We start from the raw sequence: 23,589 nt of genomic DNA, 5'->3' as shown, positions 1-23,589 counted from the left end.
TGTTCTAACTGCTTATAAAACATATAAAGTTTGGCTTCAATTTGTTACTTTGTTACTGTATGTAAATCTGCTAGTGCATCGAACACTCTTGTCCCCCTAGACTGACAATGCTGCTCTCCAAATGTGCTCCTTCATCCAGAGTGGAGGCACTTTAATACAGCAGGTGTGTTACTGGCCAGATCACCAGGGTAAAACGGGGGGTGGGGGGGCTGGGGGGGGGTAAAAAAAAAAAAATTGCAGCCACCATATCTAATGGTTGGTAAGCTGCTATATGTTACATTTATGGTTTTGGGTTTAATACCCCTTTAAGTCTTATGCAGACTTGTGTTTGAAAAAATGCTTCCTAATCTGGAGATTTATCAGGGAGTGAAATGGAATCTGTAAAGTGAAGGAAAATTCCTTTTCAAACAGTTGCTATCAGAACAATTGTCCTGAAGGATTTTGCCTCATATCCTGGTCCTGTGACAGCTGTAAGGTTTTTACATAGTTACGTTGAAAAAAAGTCCATCTAGTACAACCAAAAAAATAAAAATACAATACCAAATACACAATCCTTCACCCACAGTTGACATTCAGAGGAAGGCAAAAAACACCAGGAAAGCATGCTCCATTTGCTACAGCAGGGGAAAAAATTCCTTCCTGATTCCCGGAGAGGCAATCGGATTTTCCCTGGATCAACTTTACCTATAAATGTTAGTATCCAGTTATATTCTTTACATTTAGGAAAAAATCTGGGTCTTTTTTAAATCTACTGAGCTGGCCAGAACCACCCCTGGGGGGAGTCTATTCCACATTTTCACAGCTCTTACTGTGAAGAAACCTTTCCGTATTTGGAGATGAAATCTTTTTCCCTCTAGACGTAAAGAGTGTCCTCTGTGATGTCTCTCTCTCTCCCGCAGCTTGGCATTGCGTGCTATTATTGAGCTTCTGATCTACCAAAACCCCCACATCCTTCTCCACCATTGATACTCCCAGTTGTACTCCCCCTAGTATGTATGATGCATGCATATTCTTAGCCCCCAAGTGCATAACTTTACATTTATCAACATTAAACCTCATTTGCCACTTAGTTGCCCAATGAAACCGTGCATTGAGGTCGGCTTGTAAATTGGAGACATCCTGTAAGGACGTTATTACACTGCAAAGCTTAGTGTCATCTGCAAAGACTGAAATGGTACTTTTAATCCCAGACCCAATATCATTTATAAAGATATTAAAAAGTAAGGGTCCCAGCACTGAACCTTTCGGGTTCTTAGACAGTTTTCTATCCATTTACAAATTGATCTTTCCAAGCCTGTAGACTTTACCTTACACATGAGCCATGTGTGGGGAACTGTATCGAACACTTTTGCAAAATCCAAGTATACCACATCCACAGCCACTCCTCTGTCCAAGGTTTTACTTACCTCCTCATAAAAAGAAATCAGATTTGTTTGACAACTTCTGTCTTTCATGAATCCATGCTGTCTGTTGCTTAAAATATTTTTTTCCAGCAAGAACTCGTCCATGTGGTCTTTTATTAAACTCTCCAGTATCTTCCCGATTTATAGAAGTTAAACTAACAGGTCTATAGTTACTTGGTAAAGACTTTGATCCCCTTTTAAATATAGGCACCACATTGGCCCTGCGCCAATCCAGTGGTACTATTCCCGTCATTAATGAGTCCCTATATATTAGAAACAATGGCCTTGAAATGACAGTGCTCAATTCTTTTAGGATCTGTGGGTGGATGCCATCAGGTCCAGGTGCTTTATCCACCTTTATTCTGTCTAAATATTTCTGGACCATATCACTTTTGAGCCATTGTGGATCATTTGGGGCTGTGTCACTACCACCCCCATTATGGACATGAGCTCCGCCATACTCCTTTGTATACACAGAGCTGAAGAAAGTATTTAATACATTTGCCTTCTCCTTGTCCCCAGTCACCCACTCTAGAATATTTTGTAAAGGGCCTACATGCTCAGTCCTGACCTTTTTTACTATTAATATATTTGAAGACTTTTTTGGGGTTTGCCCTATCTTTTGCAATCTGCCCCAATTTGATTTACTTTCTGTCCCAATCTCAGTTGTTGTGAGGGCAAATAGAAGAGAGAGTGAAGTTCAGTGCTAACTTCTTTCTAGTATGCAGCAACCTAGATTTTCAATAGCAGAATGTGTTGATTTCATGACCTTTTAAAGAAATACATTGGTAAATTGTTAATATATTTACCTGGAATTGTTCTTTAAGTGTTATTAAAGTAATTAATATGCATTGGGTATGTTTCATTATTCCTCCATCACCAACTATTGCAAGTATCTTGCGGCTTCATGTGTTTAAAATGCCAAATTTCAGTTTTTGGATAGGAATAAAATGTACAGTATGTACTCATCTTAGAGCCATTAAATCACCTGCAGTAACAATCAGCATTCGTAGTTCTAATATACATTAGGATAATTAGTACATGCAACTTTTCTGGTCCGTGGTTTTAGGTGGAATCCTTAAAAATGCATATTTTAACACTTATAAAATGCATATGGCTTTATTCTCATTAACAGTTCAAAACTGGTGTGAATTAAACCAAACGCCTCTGGAATAAGATGTAAATTGGTAATTTTTGTGAATGTCATTGTGAAAGTCCATTAACAAATCTTATGTTTTTGTAGACTAACCTGCAATTTAATAACAATAAGTACTACCTGATCCAGCTGCTTGAAGATGACAGTGTTAAAAATTTCTCTGTCTGGATGCGCTGGGGACGAGGTGAGTCTTCGTAAGGTTTCATTTAGATTTTATAAAGCTGCTTTTAACCAAATACCCACCAATGTGTATTCTTTGCCAGTGGGAAAGGTGGGTCAAAATTCTTTGGTTTCATGTGGAGGAGACCTTCAAAAGGCAAAAGACGTTTTTCAGAAGAAGTAAGTTATTTTTGATCCTCTATTCTTTTCTGTAATATGTATGCATTGTGTGTTATTTCTGGAAATTAGCCCGTTGGAATTGTCCAAAGAACTATTTTTTTAATTTGTCAATTTCCTGTAGCCAGAGCGGCCCCTCGGTCTGTGCATGCAGCTAACCCATGTAGCAAAACCCTCTTCCCCCTTCCAGTGGATGTTATGACTGCCTATGTCAGAATGTTTTAGGACTGTCCTCTTGTTACATGTCAGAATCTGTACACTTTCAAAAACCCATCTCTGGTATCCAGAGTCAGTGGGGGAAATCTAAGTCAGCAGCTACACATCTTGTAGCTGTTGACTTTTAATATTAGGACACTTACCTGTCCTGGAATCCAGCGATGTCGGCACACCAGCCGATGTTATCATTAGCTGTCGGGTGCTGCCGCCGCCATTCGTAGTAAGGGAACCCGGCAGTGAAGTCTTTTGGCTTCACAGCCGGTTCCCTACTGTGCATGCTTTCTGAATGGCCCGGCTGTGGGGGGGGAGGGGGCTGAACTTCTGACGTACTTCGCTGCAGTGAGGTCTGACGAAAGTGGGGACAGGGTACCTGTTAAAAACAGGCAGCCGTTCCCCCCCAAAAGGTGCCAAATGTGGCACCGCGGGGGGGACACAGTGAAGCAGAGCTTCCACTTTTGGGTGGAGCTCCGCTTTAAAACAAAAAGTTTTATTGTTTTTTTTTTTCCAAGTTTTACAATGAAAAGAAATAAACAGCAAGTAAAGGCACATTAAGATAGTACAAATAGTGTGGCTATGAAAGACACATACCATCAGGGATCACGGTGTCTGCATATATTAGTGAGGATGAATCAAAATTGTTACTTAGGTATGCACAGGGAGATGAGAACCAAAGAAAACAATGCAGTGCAATAGCCAATGAAGGTTGCTCTTTGCCATTGATAGCCAACACCTTAGCCTTTTGCGCCTGCGCTAAAGCCGAAAGACGGCAACAGCGCAGGCTTAAAATGTCGGGAGGGCGTACATGGACAACCCCCCTCCCCCTGCTATTCTTACGCAGCTTGTGCACCCCTTGGGACTCAGCTGATCACAGAGCAGGGTAAAGGGCCAATCACAGGGGGCCCTTTACACAGGAGTAAACAGAAGCTGGTTTCTGGCCTTTTTTTTTTTCACGCTATTAGTGTGTAGAAAAGAAGAAAGCCATTAACCAACTTCTGCTAGAAGGACATCGGTCCACTTGATGCCAGTGCTGACTCATCAGTGAAGGAGAAAAATTACCTGTTTGCAAAAATTTTTAACAAAATATGAAAAAACTTTTTTTTTGTTTTTTTTTCAAAATTGTCTGTCTTTTTTTTTGTTTTTTTTTGTTTTTTTTGTTTAGCAAAAAATAAAAAAACCTAGTGGTGATTAAATACCACCAAAAGAAAGCTCTATTTGTGTGAAAAAAATTATAAAACTTTAATTTGGGTACAGTGTCGAGGCTGAAAATTGGCTTGGGCAGGAAAGGGGTATAAGTGCCCAGTAAGCAAGTAGTCAATATGTGGTATATGGGGGGGGTAAAGGAGATCTGCAAATGTTTGGGGAGGCATCAAAAGGGAGAGGAAAAAAAAAAGTTAAATTCTACTAGTGTTTGACCAAGTTTAATTCTTAATGGAAGGTTTTAGTCTGATGCCTCCTTTTAAGCCTCATGCACACTTGGTGTTTGCCCAGCTCTTCTAAATACCTTTCTCCTGGCAGGAGAAAAGCAAACGCGTTTTAGGCTCATTTAAGTGTGTCAAGCATTTGGGAATTTATTAATTTAATTGGCCAGAATATTCTTTTTTTTTCACCATTAAAATAAACACCCAAGTGTTTGCTTGCTCTTGAATGTGGTAGCATTGGGTTTTTTTTTTTTTCCGCCTCTAAATGCCTATGTGTGCATAGGGGAAGGGGGGGTCCTGTGCAAGCACAGACACTACTTTAAAACTGACCTTCACCCTCCTGAGGAAGAGCTCGCCTCTCCACCCCCCTTCCTTCCTATGGTGGAATTTTCTTTTTGAAAGTCTGCCCTGCCTCCCCATGCACGTTCTCCTCATGCAGGACATTGTGGTGCGGGACAGAGCTGTGGCTGGGCATGAGATGATCTCAGTGGGTCGACGCTGTATCCACTGGATGGGTGAGTATCTGAAATGAGAAGATATCACCTTCAGGTAAGCGGGGGGGTAGTGGGGAGGTTGGCCAGAGTTCCTCTTTAACTTTTTGTGATAATGAATCTGCAGTCACATATTTTAATTATGCTTTTTTTTTCTTAATCAGGTTTTTTGATAAGACCAAGAATGTTTGGTCTGAGCGTGGAAATTTTGAAAAGGTTGCTGGTAAATATGACATGTTATATTTGGACTATAACACAACTACAGAGGTACATGTTCATGAATATGTTATGAAGTTTTCTGTGTGACAAAACACAATTCTGAACTGGTTACAAATGACTCATAATGTTTGGATTGCCCACAGGAAGAGAAAAATCTTGTAGAAGTGGACAAACCATCCGACATTCCCAAACCTGAGTCCAAGTTGGAAACCTCGGTTCAGGCCTTTATCCAACTGATTTGTAACATGCAGAACATGGAAGAGACTGTTCTGGAGATGAAGTATGATACAAAGAAGGCACCTTTGGGTAAGACAATTGCTTCTGACCACTGAAATATAAATAAAAAAGTACATCATTTACACTCACTTTAATGGTATATTCAAAATGGATAACTTCTATCTTCTCCAGGAAAGCTCACAGTGGAGCAGATCCGTGCAGGTTACAACTCACTGCAACGTATTGAGGACTGTATTAAATTACAAAAGTTGGGCAAACATCTTCTTGAAGCCTGCAATGAATTTTACACCAGAATCCCCCATGATTTTGGGTACATATATATTAATTTAATTTTACAGAAATCGGTAGCTGTTTTATACATTTTTAACTATAACTTGTGTTCTCTTAAAATTTAGACTAAGGACACCCCCGTTAATTAGGACGATAGAGGAGCTGGCTTTGAAAGTGCGCCTTCTAGAGGTAAGAGTTGCAACTTTCTTTATTACAGCTGCCTAGGTAGTGGTGGTCAACTGGAACATTATGGAGAGCCTCAAGCGCAGCCCCCGACACTTCCAGAGGGCAACGCAATAGCAGTGCATTTTTGTTCACCTCAACACCCAAACATTTCGGTCCTCCTACATTTTTTGCAGTGTATTGAAATGCACACTGACAAAGTTGGAGTACAATATCCCCCACCCCTGAATTGATGTCAGTGGCCACAATAATGTCCCCATCATGGGTGTAAGTACTATTAACATTAACACACATTGGTGGTTAGTGGCAGTGAAAGTTAAACTCCCACTCCTCCCCTGCATTGATGGTCAGTGGTAGTGAAATTTAACCACACTCGCCCTACATTGGCAGTTGGTCAGTGGCAGTGAAATTTAACCGCCCCTCCCCATCCAGTGTCATGGCAAGTTAACCCTCCCATCCACCCTGTATTTATAAAAAGTTACTCCCATCCCCCCTCTGCATTGTTGGTCATGGCAGCGAAGGTTAACTGCATTGTTGGTTATGGCAGTGAAAGTGTGAGCCCCCCCCCCCCCCCCCCCTGTATTACTGGCCATGCCAGTGAAAATGTTAATGCCCCTGTACTGGTGGTCATAGTAGTGAAATCCCTTACCCCCTCAGGAGTATCTTTGAGAAAGAATAACTGCTTATAAAGAAACTAAGCCTTACAGCTCAACCCGACGCTACTTGTACCCCTAGTACTTTGCTCAGATCAGTGGTTGACCTAGTCCAGGAGCTTCAGCCTTTGCTATGCAGTGTTCCACGCCTTTTATGAGCTAGCAAAGCTATACAGTACTGTGCAAGTGTAGCTTTTCTTAATTAGACCTAATAGAAAAGCCATCTAATGGCAAGGTTGCAGATTACTGGCATATTCAGTAGAGCCTATGGATAATAAGTGCACATGCATAGAACCGCATGTCTTCATCAGTTCAGAAGGGGATCGCAGTTCCATCTGGTCCAGTGTGGGCCGCAGCTACAAACAGTCCCCGAGTTACAAACATCCAAGTTGCGAACGACTCCTACTTACAAACAGAGGTGGTGTGACCTCACTGCTGGCCGCTTGCGCTCCACACTGGTCCCGGATACCGCCGAGCAACCATCTTACAGCACTGGCCACATCCCACGCTGCAGTACTGCATGGCCACAAGAGCCCCAAATAGCATGACTGCATGAGCAGAAGCACCCGGAACATCCCACTTCATTGCACAGGCTTGAGTTATACTAGAAATGTACTGTTCCGACTTACAAACAACTTTGACGCAAGAACAAACCTACAGTCCCTATCTTATTCGTAACCCGGGGACCGCCTGTACTTGACCCGAGTTGTGTGTTGATCTGAATAAGTAGGAGGCGGCATGAGTAGCTTACTGAGTGCATAGTTTCATGCAAGATGGTGTTCTGTCGGAGCCCCCCCTTTTTGATTGGTTGCAGGTATGATTTTGAATCTTGAACCTATAGACAGGCTCAGAAACGTGTTTGTTGAGGAAAGACATAAGCTTGTATTCACTCATTTCCTCCTACCGTGAATTAGGTTAGTACTGTTAAGTCCTAAGTGGTTTCACACTGTGGTGTGATCAGTATATCAAGACTGAACTGTCTGTACCCAAACTCTCTCTGCCACTGGTGGGATTTACACCCCTGATGTGTCAACAAAACAGACCTGTGGCCACACCTGGAGTAAGAAATGTTGCATGGAGGGATCATATTCATCCGCGTGGTAATAGAAAGTGCTTGAATGTCATCTGATCATTTCACTTTATAGCCTACTATAAAGCTAAAACGTTCCCTAATGCAGGCCCATGTGTTCTAGCTACTTTATGAAGATCAGAAATGGTGTGTTGCCAGTCCAAAGCAGTGTGATGGCCAGAAAGTGTGAGGAGATTCAGATGCAGCTAAGTGACTTCTGAATTGTGCAAAACCAGCCTCTAAACCAGTGTTCTTACAACAGTTTCTATTCAGTTGTTATTTACTGCATGTTAAACATTCATATAAAACCAATCATTAAGAAATAAATTCCCTGTCCCCTGCAGGCTTTGGGTGACATTCAGATTGCAGTGAAGCTGGCAAGTATGGATCTCAGCTCTCATGAGCACTCACTGGACAGGCAATATCGGCAGTTACATTGCTCACTGGAGAATTTGGAGAAAACCTCAGATGAATTCCAGGTATTTCTCATGCAGATTTATCAAGAATTCTCCACTTTCTCTACATTGACAAACATTATACAGCCTGTTGTACCAGGGGAGGTTACAGATGAGCTGGATTTTTGAATAAATGTTTGCATAAATTAACTAAAAAAAAATGTGTAGCACAATAATTTAGTTCTTTTAATGTTATTACAGAACTATAGGCAAATATAAAATACCCATATTTGATCAAGATATATGTTTATTAAAGGATTAACTGTATTTTATAATGCTACCCCAACCTGTCTTTATATTGGCCTCTTGTATTCGGATTACTTGTTCAGCAGTACTCAAACTAGGAGCCAATCAGGTGCTGCGTTTTCTTTTTAGTGCTGCCAGTCTAACACAAAGCTTGCTGATATGATAGAAGGGGAGAGTATCCTCATCAGTGTGCTGCTGCTATTTTACTATACAATTAACAATTAATCAAGCCTATATTGCTCTACTGGTTAGGGTTAGGGGCCTGCAGATGCTGTCTTGCAGTGGCACGTGAAATCACAAGACTGACTAAGCAGAATTACAAAGTTGTCAAGTAACTGTTCAGGCATATGTATTTCAGCTGCATATTTAGCTGCTTGCCTAAAGTATTGTTTTAGAGATCCCTACTGTTTTATTTGCGAATAACCTCACCAATCTTTAGTCCAGACTTGACACACATTTTTGCATCTTCAATTCCTGAAAAGCTTATTGAGCGCTATTTGAAAACAACACATGCCTCTACTCATAATGATTACACTATGACCTTGATGAATGTTTTTCGGATAAACAAAGAAGGCGAAGAGAGTAACTTCCGAGCGGAACTCCCCAACAGGTATGTATTACAAGATATATTCTACAAACCATATGAATCCAGTCTGGTTTTTATAGGATTGAACGGCGCTATTGTCTATAAAAACATTGCATTTAGATGAAATTGAGTGAAAGGGAAAATGCCTTGTAATCTTTCTGCCAGTAGTCACTGTCTTGTACTCTTAAATACAAATTTTTTTTCTTGTCTATTGAGGGACAAAGGAAGTCATCACATTTTAGGCTATAAACCCATCTACAGGATGATTGGACACAGGCAAGCAAAAAAAACACTATAATCTGGCCCAGGATTACCCCTACTACTACCAGCATGCCCCTTTTTTTTGCTAATGTCCTAAAAGAATGAACATTTTTTTTTTTTCTTCAGCTTGGCTAGGAAAAATCTAGTCATGTTTTTACTAGCTTTTTTTCTTTACATTTAGTTCAATTGTTGGTTCAAAATAAGATTTCCTACCACATTGCTGCTTGAGGGTTGTGTCATACCCAGACCCTGCCAAACTGGAAGTTGCATGGCTAGGCTTGAGGTGACCTTTGGGTACTTTTGGCACTTTACAGACCCCGTATTGGTATAAAATGGCTATTGAGTGCTTTCCGGGTCCAGAGCTGCTGACATTGTGTCAGCATTTGCCTTGTCTTTGAAGCCTTACTTTGTGAGTAGGCCCTTCAGGCTGAGCCCTGGGAGCTACCTTATTGTTTTCGTTTGCTGAGTGCCTTCAAATCTCCTGCTTTCCATCTGCTTACTGCAGAAAGGGTTAACCTTGAGGGATGGAGCACTGATGTCATCCACTGGGTGAAGATTTGCCCTTTTCTGCCTTTCAGCATAGAGGAAGCTTAGCCTAACTGCTGTTTCAGCTTGCAAGAACTTTGTGGAACTCTGACCCCTGGTCTGTTCCTGCTACCTGCCTACAGTGACTTTGTCACCTCTGGCTGTTTGACCATACACCTGCTACCAATGGTTGGGTTTTGAGTACCTGAGGCCTTGCCTCATAGCCTGAGCTTTGTTGCCTTTTTGCCTTGCTGTGGCAACATGTCTGATTCAAGACACAGGAGGACCATTCCTTCTGTACCAGGAGTCACCCACTTCAAACCCCAATAACAGCTTCAGTGTTACTTGCAGCGGGCCTAGTGATGTGGCTGACATCTGTAGCCTGGAATTGTACCCTCTCCTAGAGATTTATGCATTTTTTCCCTAGCTTTGTTGGGGATGTGCCCACCTCCTTTGCTCTTTCAAAAAGGTTTTCACTGCAGTCACGCAGGACTTTTTGGGCCAAATAGTACAGATGTTTGCTGACTGACCACCGAGGCCACAAACATGCTCCTTTTGCTTTCTCCTTCAGATTCTATATCCGATGTGCTTGCAGATTCCAGCTGCTGACTAATGCTGAGTCTCTCCAGTTCTTGCTGGATGAACATGCATCCGAGGAGTTGCAGTCTTTTGATATAATTTCCAAGCTAACAGAAAGCGCCTGGACTCTTATTAATGAGGTATGTGCTACTTTCAAACTATAAAGGCTCAGTCTCTTTCCTCTACCAGCACAGTTCTGGGACTGCCAAGGCCTTTCTAGTGTGCGTACCCCCCTGTTATGTTTTTCCTTATGGAGACTGAAAAGCCTAGTAAGCCTTGTAATGATCTACTTAACATGGCATTTGATATCTTGGTCATAGAGCATTTAGAACAAATGCCCTTTGATATGAGATACAGTGTGGATGGGTTGTTTGTTTGCAATCTCATTTCCTGCATGAGTCCTCTGTCAGTGAACATGCGAAAGACACTTTGCCTAAAGTGTTTGGATTGCGAAGTGGGATGTCTGTTAGCTTGTGGACAGCCTGCATCTTAAATGCTTGGGTGCAGGAATTGGTTTTCAGAGGCTACAAGCTGGAGTTTTGCTTACCAAGGTCAAACACTAAAAGGAATGCAGTCCTCTTTCTTTGATTTGTATGGCCTTTATCTAAGGGTATGATCTTGGGGAAAGGCTCTGTCCTGTCAAGGCACATTCTCTTGGGCTCTCTGCCATCGGGCTAATGTTTCACAGATTTTGTAAGGCAGCCACCTAGTCTTCTGTTCACACATTTTCCAAATTCTATCTGGCGGCTGTTCTGATGCTAGCTTTGGGTGTAAAGCCTTCCATGCAGCTCTATGAGCTGCAGGCAGTTCCTAGTTCTTTGTTTTACTAGTGAGTTCACACAACATGCAGTCCAATGCGTTTTTTTTTTCTGCATCAAAAACGCATGAAAACTAGGTTATATGATTTCCAATGGCATATTTCACATCAGTGCTTGCAGTTCCAGAAAAAAAAGTAAAACGTGCTGCATTTTTCCTGCAGTGGTCTGTACTGGAATGCTGTAAAAAGCATCAAAAACGCACTGGAACACACATGTTCTTATTTTAAGTTAAGAAAAGAGGGGGGAAAAATTCACTGGACTGCATCAAAAACACACAAGCAGATAAGCATCTGGAATGCATCCGGACTGCATTTCTATGGTGTGGACTGGCCCTGAGTGCTTTTGTAAGTACAGAAGAAAAGGGTCAATAGGGTATTTGTACTTACTAGAAAATTATTTTCGGGACAGTTTAGAGTCATTTCAAGCGCCAAACGCTTCTAAACGCAGTAACTCATGTTTAGCCGCGTTTCGTTTACAGGCGTTTTTTAAATTTTTGACTATTTTGAAAAAAACGTAAACACGGCAAAATGGACGTTTTAAACGTGGGTTACTATCTGTCAAGTTAAATCGTTCAGGAGAGGTTGTAAAAACGTCCCGAGTACATTAAGCCTTAGTGTTTTATGATCATGCTCCTGGTACTGCTTTGCTAAAAAATTGAGGCATGCTGTTAATAGGAGGGGTTATCCTGGGCTGGCCAGCAGTTTTTCAGTTTGCCAGGGTCCAGTCCTTCTATAGGCTGTAGTATAAGCCAATTAAGATTTTTGTGTCCCTCAGTGGACTCCAAGAAAATAATCCAGGAGTATAAAAAGTCTTATTTTGTTTTATGTTCTGTAGGTTTCATAAAGGTGTATAGTAATTCAAATATAACTGCATTTGCAATTTTTTATTTATTTTTTATAATTTTGTTAATATGTTTGGTGTATAGCGGTGTGTGTGTGTGTGGTGACATAGAATTAAAAAAAAAGATGAATAATTATATAGTAATGTTTGTGTTTCTGAAGGATGCTTCTGTGGCATGGATCTCGTCTGTCTAACTGGGTTGGTATCCTTAGCCAAGGTCTGCGTGTGGCTCCCCCAGAAGCCCCAGTAACAGGATATATGGTAGGTAACACACTCATGATATATAAAAGAGAAGCTGGGCCTGCACAGAGAGCGAAAAACCATTGAAAAAAAAAAAGTAATAGGTTTGGTACGTTTACCAGCAATTATTTTAGGTTGGTGACAGGTTCTTTTTAACCACTTGACCTCCATAAAGTTTTACCCACTTCATGACCAGACCATTTTTTGCTATTCAGCACTGCGCTATTTTACCTGGCAATTGCGCGGTCATGTACAACTGTACACAAATTACATTTATAATTTTTTTTTTCACACAAATAGCGCTTTCTTTTGGCAGTATTTGATCACCACCGTTTTTTTTTTTTTTTTTTTTTGTTATATAAACAAAAGACAGAAAATTAAAACGAAAACATAACCAATAAAAAAAAATTTAAAATCGAATCTCTTCATAAATTTAGACCTAAATATAGTCTGCTACATGTCTTAGTAAAAAAGAAAAAAAAATCTCAGTAAGTGTATATTCATTGGTTTGTCTATATGAGATGGCATACAGTGGGGAAAGAAAGTATTCAGACCCCCTTAAATTTTTCACTCTTTGTTATATTGCACCCATTTGCTAAAATCATTTAAGTTAATTTTTTTTTCATCAGTAATGTACACACAGCACCCCATATTGACAGAAAAACACATAATTGTTGACATGTTTGCAGATTTATTAAAAAAGAAAAACTAACATATCACATGGTCCTAAGTATTCAGACCCTTTGCTGTGGCACTCATATATTTAACTCAGGTGCTGTCCATTTCTTCTGATCATCCTTGAGATGGTTCTACACCTTCATTTGAGTCCAACTATGTTTGATTATACTGATTGGACTTGATTAGGAAAGCCACACACCTGTCTATATAAGACCTTACAGCTCACAGTGCATGTCAGAGCAAATGAGAATCATGAGGTCAAAGGAACTGCCTAAAGAGCTCAGAGACATAATTGTGGCAAGGCACAGATCTGGCCAAGGTTACAAAAAAAACTTCTGCTGCACTTAAGGTTCCTAAGAGCACAGTGGCCTCCATAATCCTTAAATGAAAGACGTTTGGGACGACTAGAACCCTTCCTAGAGATGGCTGTCCGGCCAAACTGAGCTATTGGGGGAGAGGAGCCTTGGTGAGAGAAGTAAACAAGAACCCAAAGATCACTGTGGCTGAGCTCCAGAGATGCAGTCGGGAAATGGGAGAAAGTTGTACAAAGTCAACCATCACTGCAGTCCTCCACCAGTCGGGGCTTTATGGCAGAGTGTCCCGATGGAAGCCTCTCCTCAGTGCAAGACAAATAAAAGCCTGCATGGAGTTTGCTAAAAAAAAAAAAAAAACACCTGAAGGACTCCAAGATGGTGAGAAATAAGATTCTTTGGTCTGATGAGACCAAGATAGAACTTTTTGGCCTTAATTCTAAGCGGTATGTGTGGAGAAAACCAGGCACTGCTCATCACCTGTCCAATACAGTCCCAACAGTGAAGCATGGTGGTGGCAGCATCATGCTGTGGGGGTTTTTTTAAGTTGCAGGGACAGGACGACTGGTTGCAATGAGTGCTCAGGACCTCAGACTGGGCCGAAGGTTTACCTTCCAACAAGACAATGACCCTAAGCACACAGCTAAAATAACGAAGGAGTGGCTTCACAACAACTCCGTGACTGTTCTTGAATGGCCCAGCCAGAGCCCTGACTTAAACCCAATTGAGCATCTCTGGAGAGACCTAAAAAAGGCTGTCCACCAATGTTTACCATCCAACCTGACAGAACTGGAGAGGATCTGCAAGGAGGAATGGCAGAGGATCCCCAAATCCAGGTGTGAAAAACTTGCTGCATCTTTCCCAAAAAGACTCATGGCTGTATAAGATCAAAAGGGTGCTTCTACTAAATACTGAGCAAAGGGTCTGAATACTTAGGACCATGTGATATTGCAGTTTTTCTTTTTTTAATAAATCTGCAAAAATGTCAACAATTCTGTGTTTTTCTGTCAATATGGGGTACTGTGTGTACATTAATGAGGAAAAAAATGAACTTAAATGATTTTAGCAAATGGCTGCAATATAACAGAGTGAAACATTTAAGGGGGTCTGAATACTTACCGTCCCCACTGTGTATGTGTGTGTGTATGTATGTATGTATATATGTATGTATATATATATATATATATATATATATATATATATATATATATATATATATATATATATATATATATATATATATATATATATATAAATTTATATAGATATATATCTTGTAATGGAAATTTGTACGTTCTGTAAATAATTGTATTCTATTTATATGTATTGCACACTACCCTCACTAAGCACACAGCACTAATAATGTTTTCAGTACATGTCTGAATAATTTCCGCCCCCAATGTATGTACTAGAATTTATGCAGCCATACTGGTAATGGCGGTGATCAGTGACTTGAGTGGGACTGTGATAGTGTGGTGGGCAATCTGGTGCTAACAGACCCCCGCTGGGAGGTACACTAACTGACTGAAATAAATAGTGACACTAATATAACGATCAGATATGTGTAACGTGTGTAATATGTGCTGCTTTTAGTAATGGATCTGGCGGTTTCTTCTCCCTGTTTTGCAGGGAGAAGAAACCGCCAGATCACTTATTGGTGTATGAAGCCATGTTTGTGCTATGATTGGCTACAGCCGATCAGCAGGTCCCGGCCATAAATCATTGGGCCAAAATCCCAATGTAGTGTGCCCCTAACCCAGAACAGGCTGGATAGCATACGTTTATGGGATCCAGCCTGCCTCTGTACTGTGGCTGGTAAGCAGCTAAGTAGTCATTGTGGAACTTTCTTTTTTTCCTTTCTGTTGTAGTTTATGCATACATAAAAATAACTTCTGTTGGAAGTAATAATTGCAGCGTTTTTTTCCCTATAGTTTGGCAAAGGAATCTATTTTGCTGATGTCTCCTCAAAGAGTGCAAACTACTGCTTTACCACACGTGATAAGAATGTGGGAATTCTTCTTCTGTCTGAGGTAATGTCAGTTGGGAATTTCTAACACTTAGTAATTCTGATTTTTCCAAAATTACAATTGGTCAGCAAGAAAATGTAATGAAATTGTTGCTTATCAACGAAGCTCCCCTATATAACTAGTGTCCTTATGTGGGTAAAGCTGGCCATACATGGACGAATTTCAATCCTTGAACAATATATCCATTTCTATTCTTGAGAAGTTGATTTATCGATCAAATTTTCATGAAAGGGCTTGTTGTAAATGTATAGCTAGCTTTATCCTCTTCTAGGGGTGCACACTTGGCATGGCTATTTCTGCTTTATCCTGGCGATTGTCATTTGTTTTAGTTTTTGTTTTGTCGTGCTAAAGCTAACCCATCGTAGTTTATTAAGTACAGTGATACAGAAAAAGCTAACAAAAGTTGAAAGTTACAGAACTGAATCGTTAAAAAGGCAATAGCTGCAGTCATTTGTTAATAAAAGCTTTTCGTTCTCATCCATAGAGGAACAGAGGAAGTCTGTAACCTTCAGGTTGTACTGCTGCCTACAGGTTGATTGAACATTTACAAATAAAAACTGTAAGCCAGCCCAAGATAACCTCTCCCACTATAGGCATGCCACAGTTTTTTGGTCCTAGCAGGCTTCTCCCAATCGGGCTTAATCACAGAGATTAGTTCTCTATGATTAAGTCTGGGTGATTTGGTGCCATTGAATGCCATTGCAGCAATTGTTTTATGCAATAAACTTTAATTCCAGTGATGGCGTCGGTGTGCGGCAGTCTTTCATTCCTGCATAGAGGATGTGCTGGTCTGGGTTATGGACCCAGCTGATATATAGTCTAAGTTTGTAAAATGAAAATGTGATGCTGCAACCCTTTTGCTTTGCAAACTTTTGAAATAGACAGTACTTGTGCTCAGACCACTGCCGCATGCCCTGTCAAAAAATCTTCCAGAAAAAGGTTGGCAACAAGGCATGTCACTAATGTTATGACTGAGGGCCAGTTCACACCACCAGTTCTGCACTAAAAATGCATGAACAGTGTTTTCCATGTATCCCAATGGCTCTAGTTTACACTAATGCAGTCAGTTCCAGTCAGTTTCCGCACCCAAAACTAACCGGAAACTGACTGCACTGGTGTGAACTAGAGCCATTGGAATTTATGGAAAACATTGTGCATGCATTTTTAGGGCCAGTTCACACCACAAAAATGCACTCCGGATACGTTCCGGATCAGTTATTGCTTACAGTTCACATCACATGCCGTTTCAGTGTGTTTTTGATGCAATTTGCTAGGTTCCAATACAGTTCTGTGCAGAAAAAATGCAGCACGCTTTTTTTTTTGTGCACCAGAAACTGACTGACTGCACTGGTGTGAACTAGAGCCATTTGAATACATGGAAAACAATGTGCATGCTTTTTTAGTGCAGTAAATATGCATGCACAGTGTTTTCCATGTATTCCAATGTCTCTAGTTCACACCAGATACAGTCAGTTCTAGTCAGTTTCTGGTGCAGAAACTGTTTGCATTGGTGTGAACTAGAGCCATTGGAATACATGGTAAACTGTGTGCATGCATTTTGTGCAGAAAAAAAGTGCACGGAACTGCATCTGGTGTGAACTAGCACTAAAGCCCACCAGGCTGAAATATGTCAACATTTGTGCATTGTTCCCCTTACCTGGATGGATTTGAAGTAAAGATTTTATGCAGATGACCTGCCTTGTTGCTGATCTTTCTCTGGCAGCTGACATAGTTGGAAACCTTTTCTGGAGCTCTGTTCTCGGTAACAGCACAGGCCTTCATCCAGTTCTAACTCCAACTTTACTTTGCAAAACAAAGTCTGCTGATCTAAATCCCTTCCATAAGATCTGATTACTGCAGAGGTCAATCCTTGGCACTCCCTGCAGGGAGTAATTTTGCTCCTTTCTCTCTTAGGGCTCAAATTAAAGCTGCTTTTACAGGCATTTGAATGTTTATCTCTGGCTAAAAGTTTGAAGAAGCTTGTGCTTTTTTGAGAGCTTTTATTGAGCTTCTTTGAGCATAAGTGTTTGTTTTTTCACAAACCCTCTCCGCAGCTCATTTTATCTTATATTTTATTTGTGCAATTTCACGTGTTTTTTGAGCACTTAGGCGTTAGGCGTCTTTTCTGCTCGAAGTTCTTGTCAAAAAATGTGAGCTTGGTGGGGTTTTTTTTTTCCTGCCTGTAAGAGCATATGCCTGTAAACTCCTGAAACAGCCATAGTGTGCATGGACACATTGGCTAACATGGAGGGGAGTTTCCAGGCAGGAAAAAAATGAGAGCTCAAAAGCCTGTAGGAGCAGCTTCTTTGAGATGCAGTGTTCATGAGCCCTTAAGTTTCTTTCCTTTTACCTATCTTTGTCACTACAAAGATTAAAGGATCTCTGTTGACCCCATATTCTGGATCAAGGTGTCATTGTCCCAGTTCCTGTGGCAGAACGTTTCCAGTAGTTTTACTCAAGTCTGTTCACCATTCCTAAACTCAAAAGGAGCATTCATTCCATTCTGGTTCCCAGAATTCAATGTCTTCATTCAAGTCCAAAAATTCCACATTAAACTGACCAAATCTGCCATTGTTTCCTTTCACCAGGGAGATTTTCTGACTTTTTGTCTCTATCCTTCCAGGGTATCATATTCTGAGATTCCTAAGCTTTGCTGTGGAGTCCCTGCATTACCAGTTTTTGACTCTGCCTTTTTTCTGCATCTCATATTCTGTAAGGTTATGGCCCTAGTACTAGCCCTGCTGTGCAACCTCATTGTGGGATACTTGGAACTCTTGTTAGGGGAACTGTCAGCACAGGCTTTATAAGACAACATGGCGGTAGAAGGATTCAAATGTGTCATGAACCTTCAGGCTCCATGCACATTGGACTTAAAAAATGTCTGTTCTCTTTGGAGTAAAAAACGCTCATATAGAGCATGTTTTGTAAAAAGTTTAAACGAGTTTAGGAGAGTTTTATGTTTTTTCTGCCAGTAAGCTCCAATCAGAAACGCGAATCAGAAGGGTTTTTTTTTTTTCCTTCCTCCTAAACGTTGATCTCAAAATATGCTTGTAATCGTCCTAATGTGCATGGACACATAGGATAGCACTGAGCTGCTTCTACAGGCAGAACACAAAACTCCTGTAGAAGCAAAATTTTTTAAAGCCAGTGTGCATGGAGCCTTAGAATTCATTGCTGGGACAGACTTGGTCATAAGGAAAGGCTAGTCTCCTAAACCAGTGGTTCTCAACCCTGGCCTTAAGTACCCCCAACAGGCCATGTTTGCAGGTTTTCCTTTATCTTGCACAGGTGCTTTAAATCAGAGTCTATGGCTTTGTATTTTGGACAGCTATTTTATCTAAGAGAAATTCCCAAAACATGGACTGTTGGGGGTACTTAAGGACAGGGTTGAGAACCACTGTCCTAAACAACATCCTGGAATTTTGGGAGATTTGGCCATCTCTGCAGCAGTGCATGAATTCTACTAAAGGATCATTTAATCCGCATTCAGTTAGACGATACCACAGTTGTGGCATACATCAATCATCGGGGACAAACCGAGAGGTAGACTGGATTCTGTTGTGGGCAGAACTCCACATTCCAGCCTTGTCATCCATGTACATGCATTGCAGACTTCCTTAAATGGCAGTGCCTGTACCCAAGAGAGTGGCCCCTAAACCCTGAATGGTTGCAAGCAAGGGTATGTTAGATGGAGACAAACTTGCCCTGGAGGTCTACATGTACAGAGATCCTCTAGTAGAGGCTCTGAGATCAGTACATCAGTTTTCCCTTCCTCCCCTGAAACTCCCTCCTTGATGCAGGTTCAAAATGGAGGGTCTTGCAGTCATTCTTATTTCTCCCGACTGGCCTGAAAGTTGAGGTACACCGAACTGGTAAGACTCCTGGGCTCCACTAGATCGTTGGGATCTTCTGTCCCAAGTACATATTTGATATCCTGCTTTACATTAGCTGGCTTTAACAGTATTTCTGTTGAAGCCCAGATTCCGAGCTACAGGGGCATCTCTGAGCCTTTGATTTTTATGATGCTAAAGGGTAGGAAGTCTACTTCTGGCAAGGGTTATCATCATGTGCTCCACTCCACTGTGTCCAGAAAGCTCATTCACTAGATACTTTTGACCTCTTGTAATAAAACAAAGTCAAAAAATGTGCTTGCTGGTATAACCATAACCACTGGTCCAATTGGGAACTGGAACACCACACTGTTAGGGTAGGATACCTGGGAATGTTGTCACTACGATCTCACCTTGCTTCAAATGGGTCCTCCTTAGGTACTCTGGTCACTCATTAAAGGGTATTAGAGATGGGAAGCCTCCTATAGTGTAAAACTGTTTTACTTTATTCACAAATGGTTAAAACTGCACTTGCATCAAGCTAGAGCCCAACCTGCATTCCAGCAAAGCGGAAGTGAAATACCGGAAGTCCTGTCCTACGTATTTTGTCATTGAAGTGTGACATTCTCAGGTACAGGAAGTCGCAGCCTTCACCTCTGCTATCTATGATGTTCAGGGTGGACGTCGCACTGGGATGAGGAAAACGTGTAAGACTTTCTTCTTTCCTAAGGTGATTTCTACATTTCATCTCAATCAGGACATTGTTCTCCAGTCCCAGTGTCCAGTTCACCAAAAGGAAATTCAGACTATCTTCTAAGCTTGTAATCAAACAGATTGAGTTCCACCTTTTTCCTCTGAAGGCAGGCTTTACTAAATCTGTGAGTGCTTTTTAACATCAAGCAACTGTTTCCACATGTTCTTTAAGTGGATGTTGCAGCCTCATCTAATGCCAGCTTCAGGTGACTCTGAGCTGGAGCAGTCTCTCGTTCCCTGTTTTTGGGCCTGTTAGCATTTGCTTTGCTGCCTACCCCTCAGTTGAACTGCTTTTGAATTTTGCAAAGGTTAAAGATTACTTTTGTCCCTCAATAGATGAGAAAGAAAATAGAGTTTTTGTACTTATCGTAAAATTTTCTTGGAATTCATTAAAGACCGGTCCCACCCCTCTGATTTAATATTATGCTCTCTGCACTGATTTAAATACAGTACTAAGGCATACTGGTAGTGGAAGGGATTATCCTGGACTGGCCTACAGGTTTTTTTGTTTTGCCAGTATACAATCCTTCTATAGGCGGCAGTATAACCCAAAAGTTACCCCCAATGAAAAAGAAAAAAATCCAAGAAAAAGATTTTTTGGCAGAGACAAATCAGATTTATTTGTTCAGTCCCTTCACTTAAATCTCAGCTTTCAAGGGCATACATGTTCTATAACTGAATATTAAAAGGGTAATCCTCTGACACTAGTTTCTAGGTAGCTTGGTACTGGAAGGAATTGTATCCAGGTCTCCCTTGGTGACTGGTGTTTGTGCTAGGGCTGAAAGTTTGATGTTCTAGACTAGGATGACCTGTGTGCATTTTATTGCCAAACACATACCAAAAAGAGAGCATAAAATGCAAGAAAAGCCTTTTGTTACTTAAAAGGGTGCTTCACAGTCTGTTATGATTCATAGACTGAGAACCACCTTTTGTAAACCTTTCATTTTAAATAATAAAAGCTTTGGTATTGAATGTATATTCTTCTGTATCAGGTTGCGCTTGGTGAGTGTAACGAGCTTATAGCTGCAGATTATGATGCTCAGAAGCAATTGAAAGGAAAACACAGCACAAAAGGTGTTGGTCGTGTTATTCCAGATCCACAGAAATCTATCACACAGTAAGTTTTTTTTCTAACTATATGAACTGATTTATGTTGGCTGTTTGAGGATTTTAACAGTTTCTTCTCATTTCATCTTTCAGTGAAGGGACACTGGTTCCATTGGGGCCTCTGATAGACACAGGACTGCAGAATACCGATGGTTATACGCTAAATTACAATGAGTACATTGTATATGACTCTTGTCAGGTCCGAATGAAATATTTGCTGCAAGTGCATTTCAACTATGAATCTCTGTGGTAACAGAATTGCTGTTTAGGAGAATCACCACTTGGGTCATATATAAGTTTTAAAGGGTGGACAAAATAATGTAATGTGGCTTGAGGTGGATGGTATCATCAGTGGGGGCTACACCTCTGCCAACGTACTTTATTGATCCACATCTCAAAATAAGACTATGTAATTTAGTCCTTTGTACTGAAAGCATCAGGTGTGAGCAAGCGTCCAGCACATTTTGTATTACTTAAATAAACTGACAGTTCGAAAAATGTAATTGCATTTGTTCCTTTTTTATCCTGCCTGCACCAGGGTTATGGGGAAATATTGGCACATTTGATAATGCCACTACACTCAGTCATGTGTTAAAAAACAAATCCCCCACCAAGTACATCAAAAAAGCATATTAATGGTTTGTGTTTCAATAAGGATAAGGAATGTGTGCGTGCTATTTTATCCAACAAGTGTGTCCTTATTATATCTGGTGTAAATAGGGGACATAATGGAGATGTGATAAAACCCCTAATGGCATAATACAGCTTGTTTTCCTGTACACTACTTTTGCAGTATTAGAGTGAGTACCAGCAAGTTAATGTTCTATCCCTTTTCCTGGGCTGCAGTAAGATCTAGTGATGAGTAAGAGTACAAGTTTTCACAATGTCGTCCGGGGTGATTTGCGTGTCCAGTTACCATTACCATGCAGTAAAGTAATATGCGCACTTAGTGCATTTCGCATTGAGTAGTAGTTAATACAGTAAGAAAAGACATGGTTTTGACAGAGTAGCAAGAAGAGAAAAAGTGAAGTGGCATAGCTGGAGGTATTGCAGCCATGCTTGCATATCAGGTGAAATGGGTTGAGCATATGTTTCTTTTTATTTCACCTGACATGACACATGCTTTAGCTGACATTGTCGGCACTCAGTCCAGTGTTCTCCCATGCTTTCTGAAAAAGATAGAGGTCACGATCTACTATGGACACCATGTCTGAAATAATCGGTATAAGGTTGGAAAGTTTAAAGAGTAACTCCAATTTTGCTGAGAATTAAAACTTTCCCCCCTGTGTGATCTATGTACATTACAAGGATTTTAACAACAAACTTTGTTGCAGATTCCTACCTTTTGTTATTCTGAAGCAACCCTGTGTGTTTGTCTGTGTCCATGTGGTAAGGTAAGGTAATCTGATGGGAATGGTTTCATAACCATCAAATCGGCTGCTGCACCTGCAGGGCACTAATGAGGAAAATTGCAGGGTCTGCATCCCTTTAGATGTGATTTCCTTAGTGCAGACTTATACAGTGAGCTAATCACACAATCAGGAAATTATGTTTCTAGAGGGCTGCAGATTGAAAAGGAAAGGTAATTTTTAATAACATTCCATTACAATATGACTTGAGTCGCAATTTGTATACGCCATATTATTTTATTTTTTTTATTTGCTATTTTGTTTCCCACGAAAGTGGAGTTACCCTTTAAAGTAGGGAAAAAATGAGGCTTGGATTGTGGCACAGATTATAACATCCACGTCTTTTAAATCGGCGTTCCACTGTTTTGTAAGTTTTATTAAAAGTCAGCAGCTACAAAAAGTGTAGCTGCTGACTTTTAATAAACACACACGCACCTGTCCCACGGTCCAGCGATGTGGCCGCCCGAAGCCTCGCTCCTCTCCCCCTCCTCTCCACGGCACCAACATAACTACTGTGGGCACCCAGCTGTGACAGCTTGCGGCTTCACAGCTGGGCGTGTACTGCGCATGCGTGAGTCACGCTGTGCTCTCCTAGTGGCCAGGCAACCTTCTGGGACCTGTGACGTCTCCCAGACGATTGCAGAGTGAGTGGTAGGGTCTGCCTAGGGGGAGAGGAGGAGTCACCAGGTACCCACTAACCCCCCCCCCCCCCCCCAAAAAAAATGTTATGTCAAATGTGGCATGTAAGGGGGCGAGGAGTGCTTAAAGCGGAAGGGTGGAACTCCGCTTTAACCCTTTCGCTGCCAGGCCCTGTGCTCCATTTTGTACTCTCAGGTGGCCAGACCATTTTTGCAATTTTTCCTTTGCTTTTTTATTTTTCACATAGCTTTCAGAGTTTGTAAAAGACCCCCCAACCATATATTTTCTAAAGCACATGATCAGTAGAATAAAAAGGTGCTACTGATTTCTAAGGTCCCACGATATTTGCACAAATGTTTATCAAATCAAAATTTTTGCTAAAAATCCACTAAAATCATGATTAGCAGATAAATACACAGCAAATTTTACAAAATGCCTACTAAATATAAAAGCTTAACCTGTATTGAGTTAATAAATTACAAATTTTTGTAACTTTTTTAAAATGCGCCTTTTGCGAAATGGTGAAAATTGAACGTACGCAAAAATGTAAATATCCAAATTTCTCAAAAAATCTGAAGGTTTTCATTTTTCCCTTACGGCTTTCAGAATTTGTGAAAGACCCCCAAAACCATAT

At 40.8% G+C, this 23,589-nt stretch overlaps 1 protein-coding gene across 1 annotated transcript in view; it reads left to right on the top strand.

Annotated features, from left to right (window-relative positions):
• Positions 1-21,410, top strand: part of PARP2 (poly(ADP-ribose) polymerase 2) — a 73,739-nt gene extending 52,329 nt beyond the window's left edge. The window contains exons 8-19 of the mRNA XM_073631328.1: positions 2,647-2,743; positions 2,823-2,898; positions 5,185-5,287; positions 5,383-5,545; positions 5,648-5,786; positions 5,872-5,935; positions 7,996-8,130; positions 8,835-8,962; positions 12,123-12,222; positions 15,122-15,220; positions 20,793-20,917; positions 21,001-21,410. Of these exons, the coding sequence (XP_073487429.1) occupies positions 2,647-2,743; positions 2,823-2,898; positions 5,185-5,287; positions 5,383-5,545; positions 5,648-5,786; positions 5,872-5,935; positions 7,996-8,130; positions 8,835-8,962; positions 12,123-12,222; positions 15,122-15,220; positions 20,793-20,917; positions 21,001-21,160 (1,389 nt within the window). The 3' untranslated portion in view covers positions 21,161-21,410. The remainder of the gene's footprint in view (positions 1-2,646; positions 2,744-2,822; positions 2,899-5,184; positions 5,288-5,382; positions 5,546-5,647; positions 5,787-5,871; positions 5,936-7,995; positions 8,131-8,834; positions 8,963-12,122; positions 12,223-15,121; positions 15,221-20,792; positions 20,918-21,000) is intronic.
• Positions 21,411-23,589: the final 2,179 nt, after the last annotated feature.

The sequence above is a fragment of the Aquarana catesbeiana genome, linkage group LG01 (assembly GCF_042186555.1).
Source record: "Aquarana catesbeiana isolate 2022-GZ linkage group LG01, ASM4218655v1, whole genome shotgun sequence".
NCBI lineage: Eukaryota > Metazoa > Chordata > Amphibia > Anura > Ranidae > Aquarana > Aquarana catesbeiana.
This window is presented reverse-complemented; position numbering and strand designations above follow the sequence as displayed.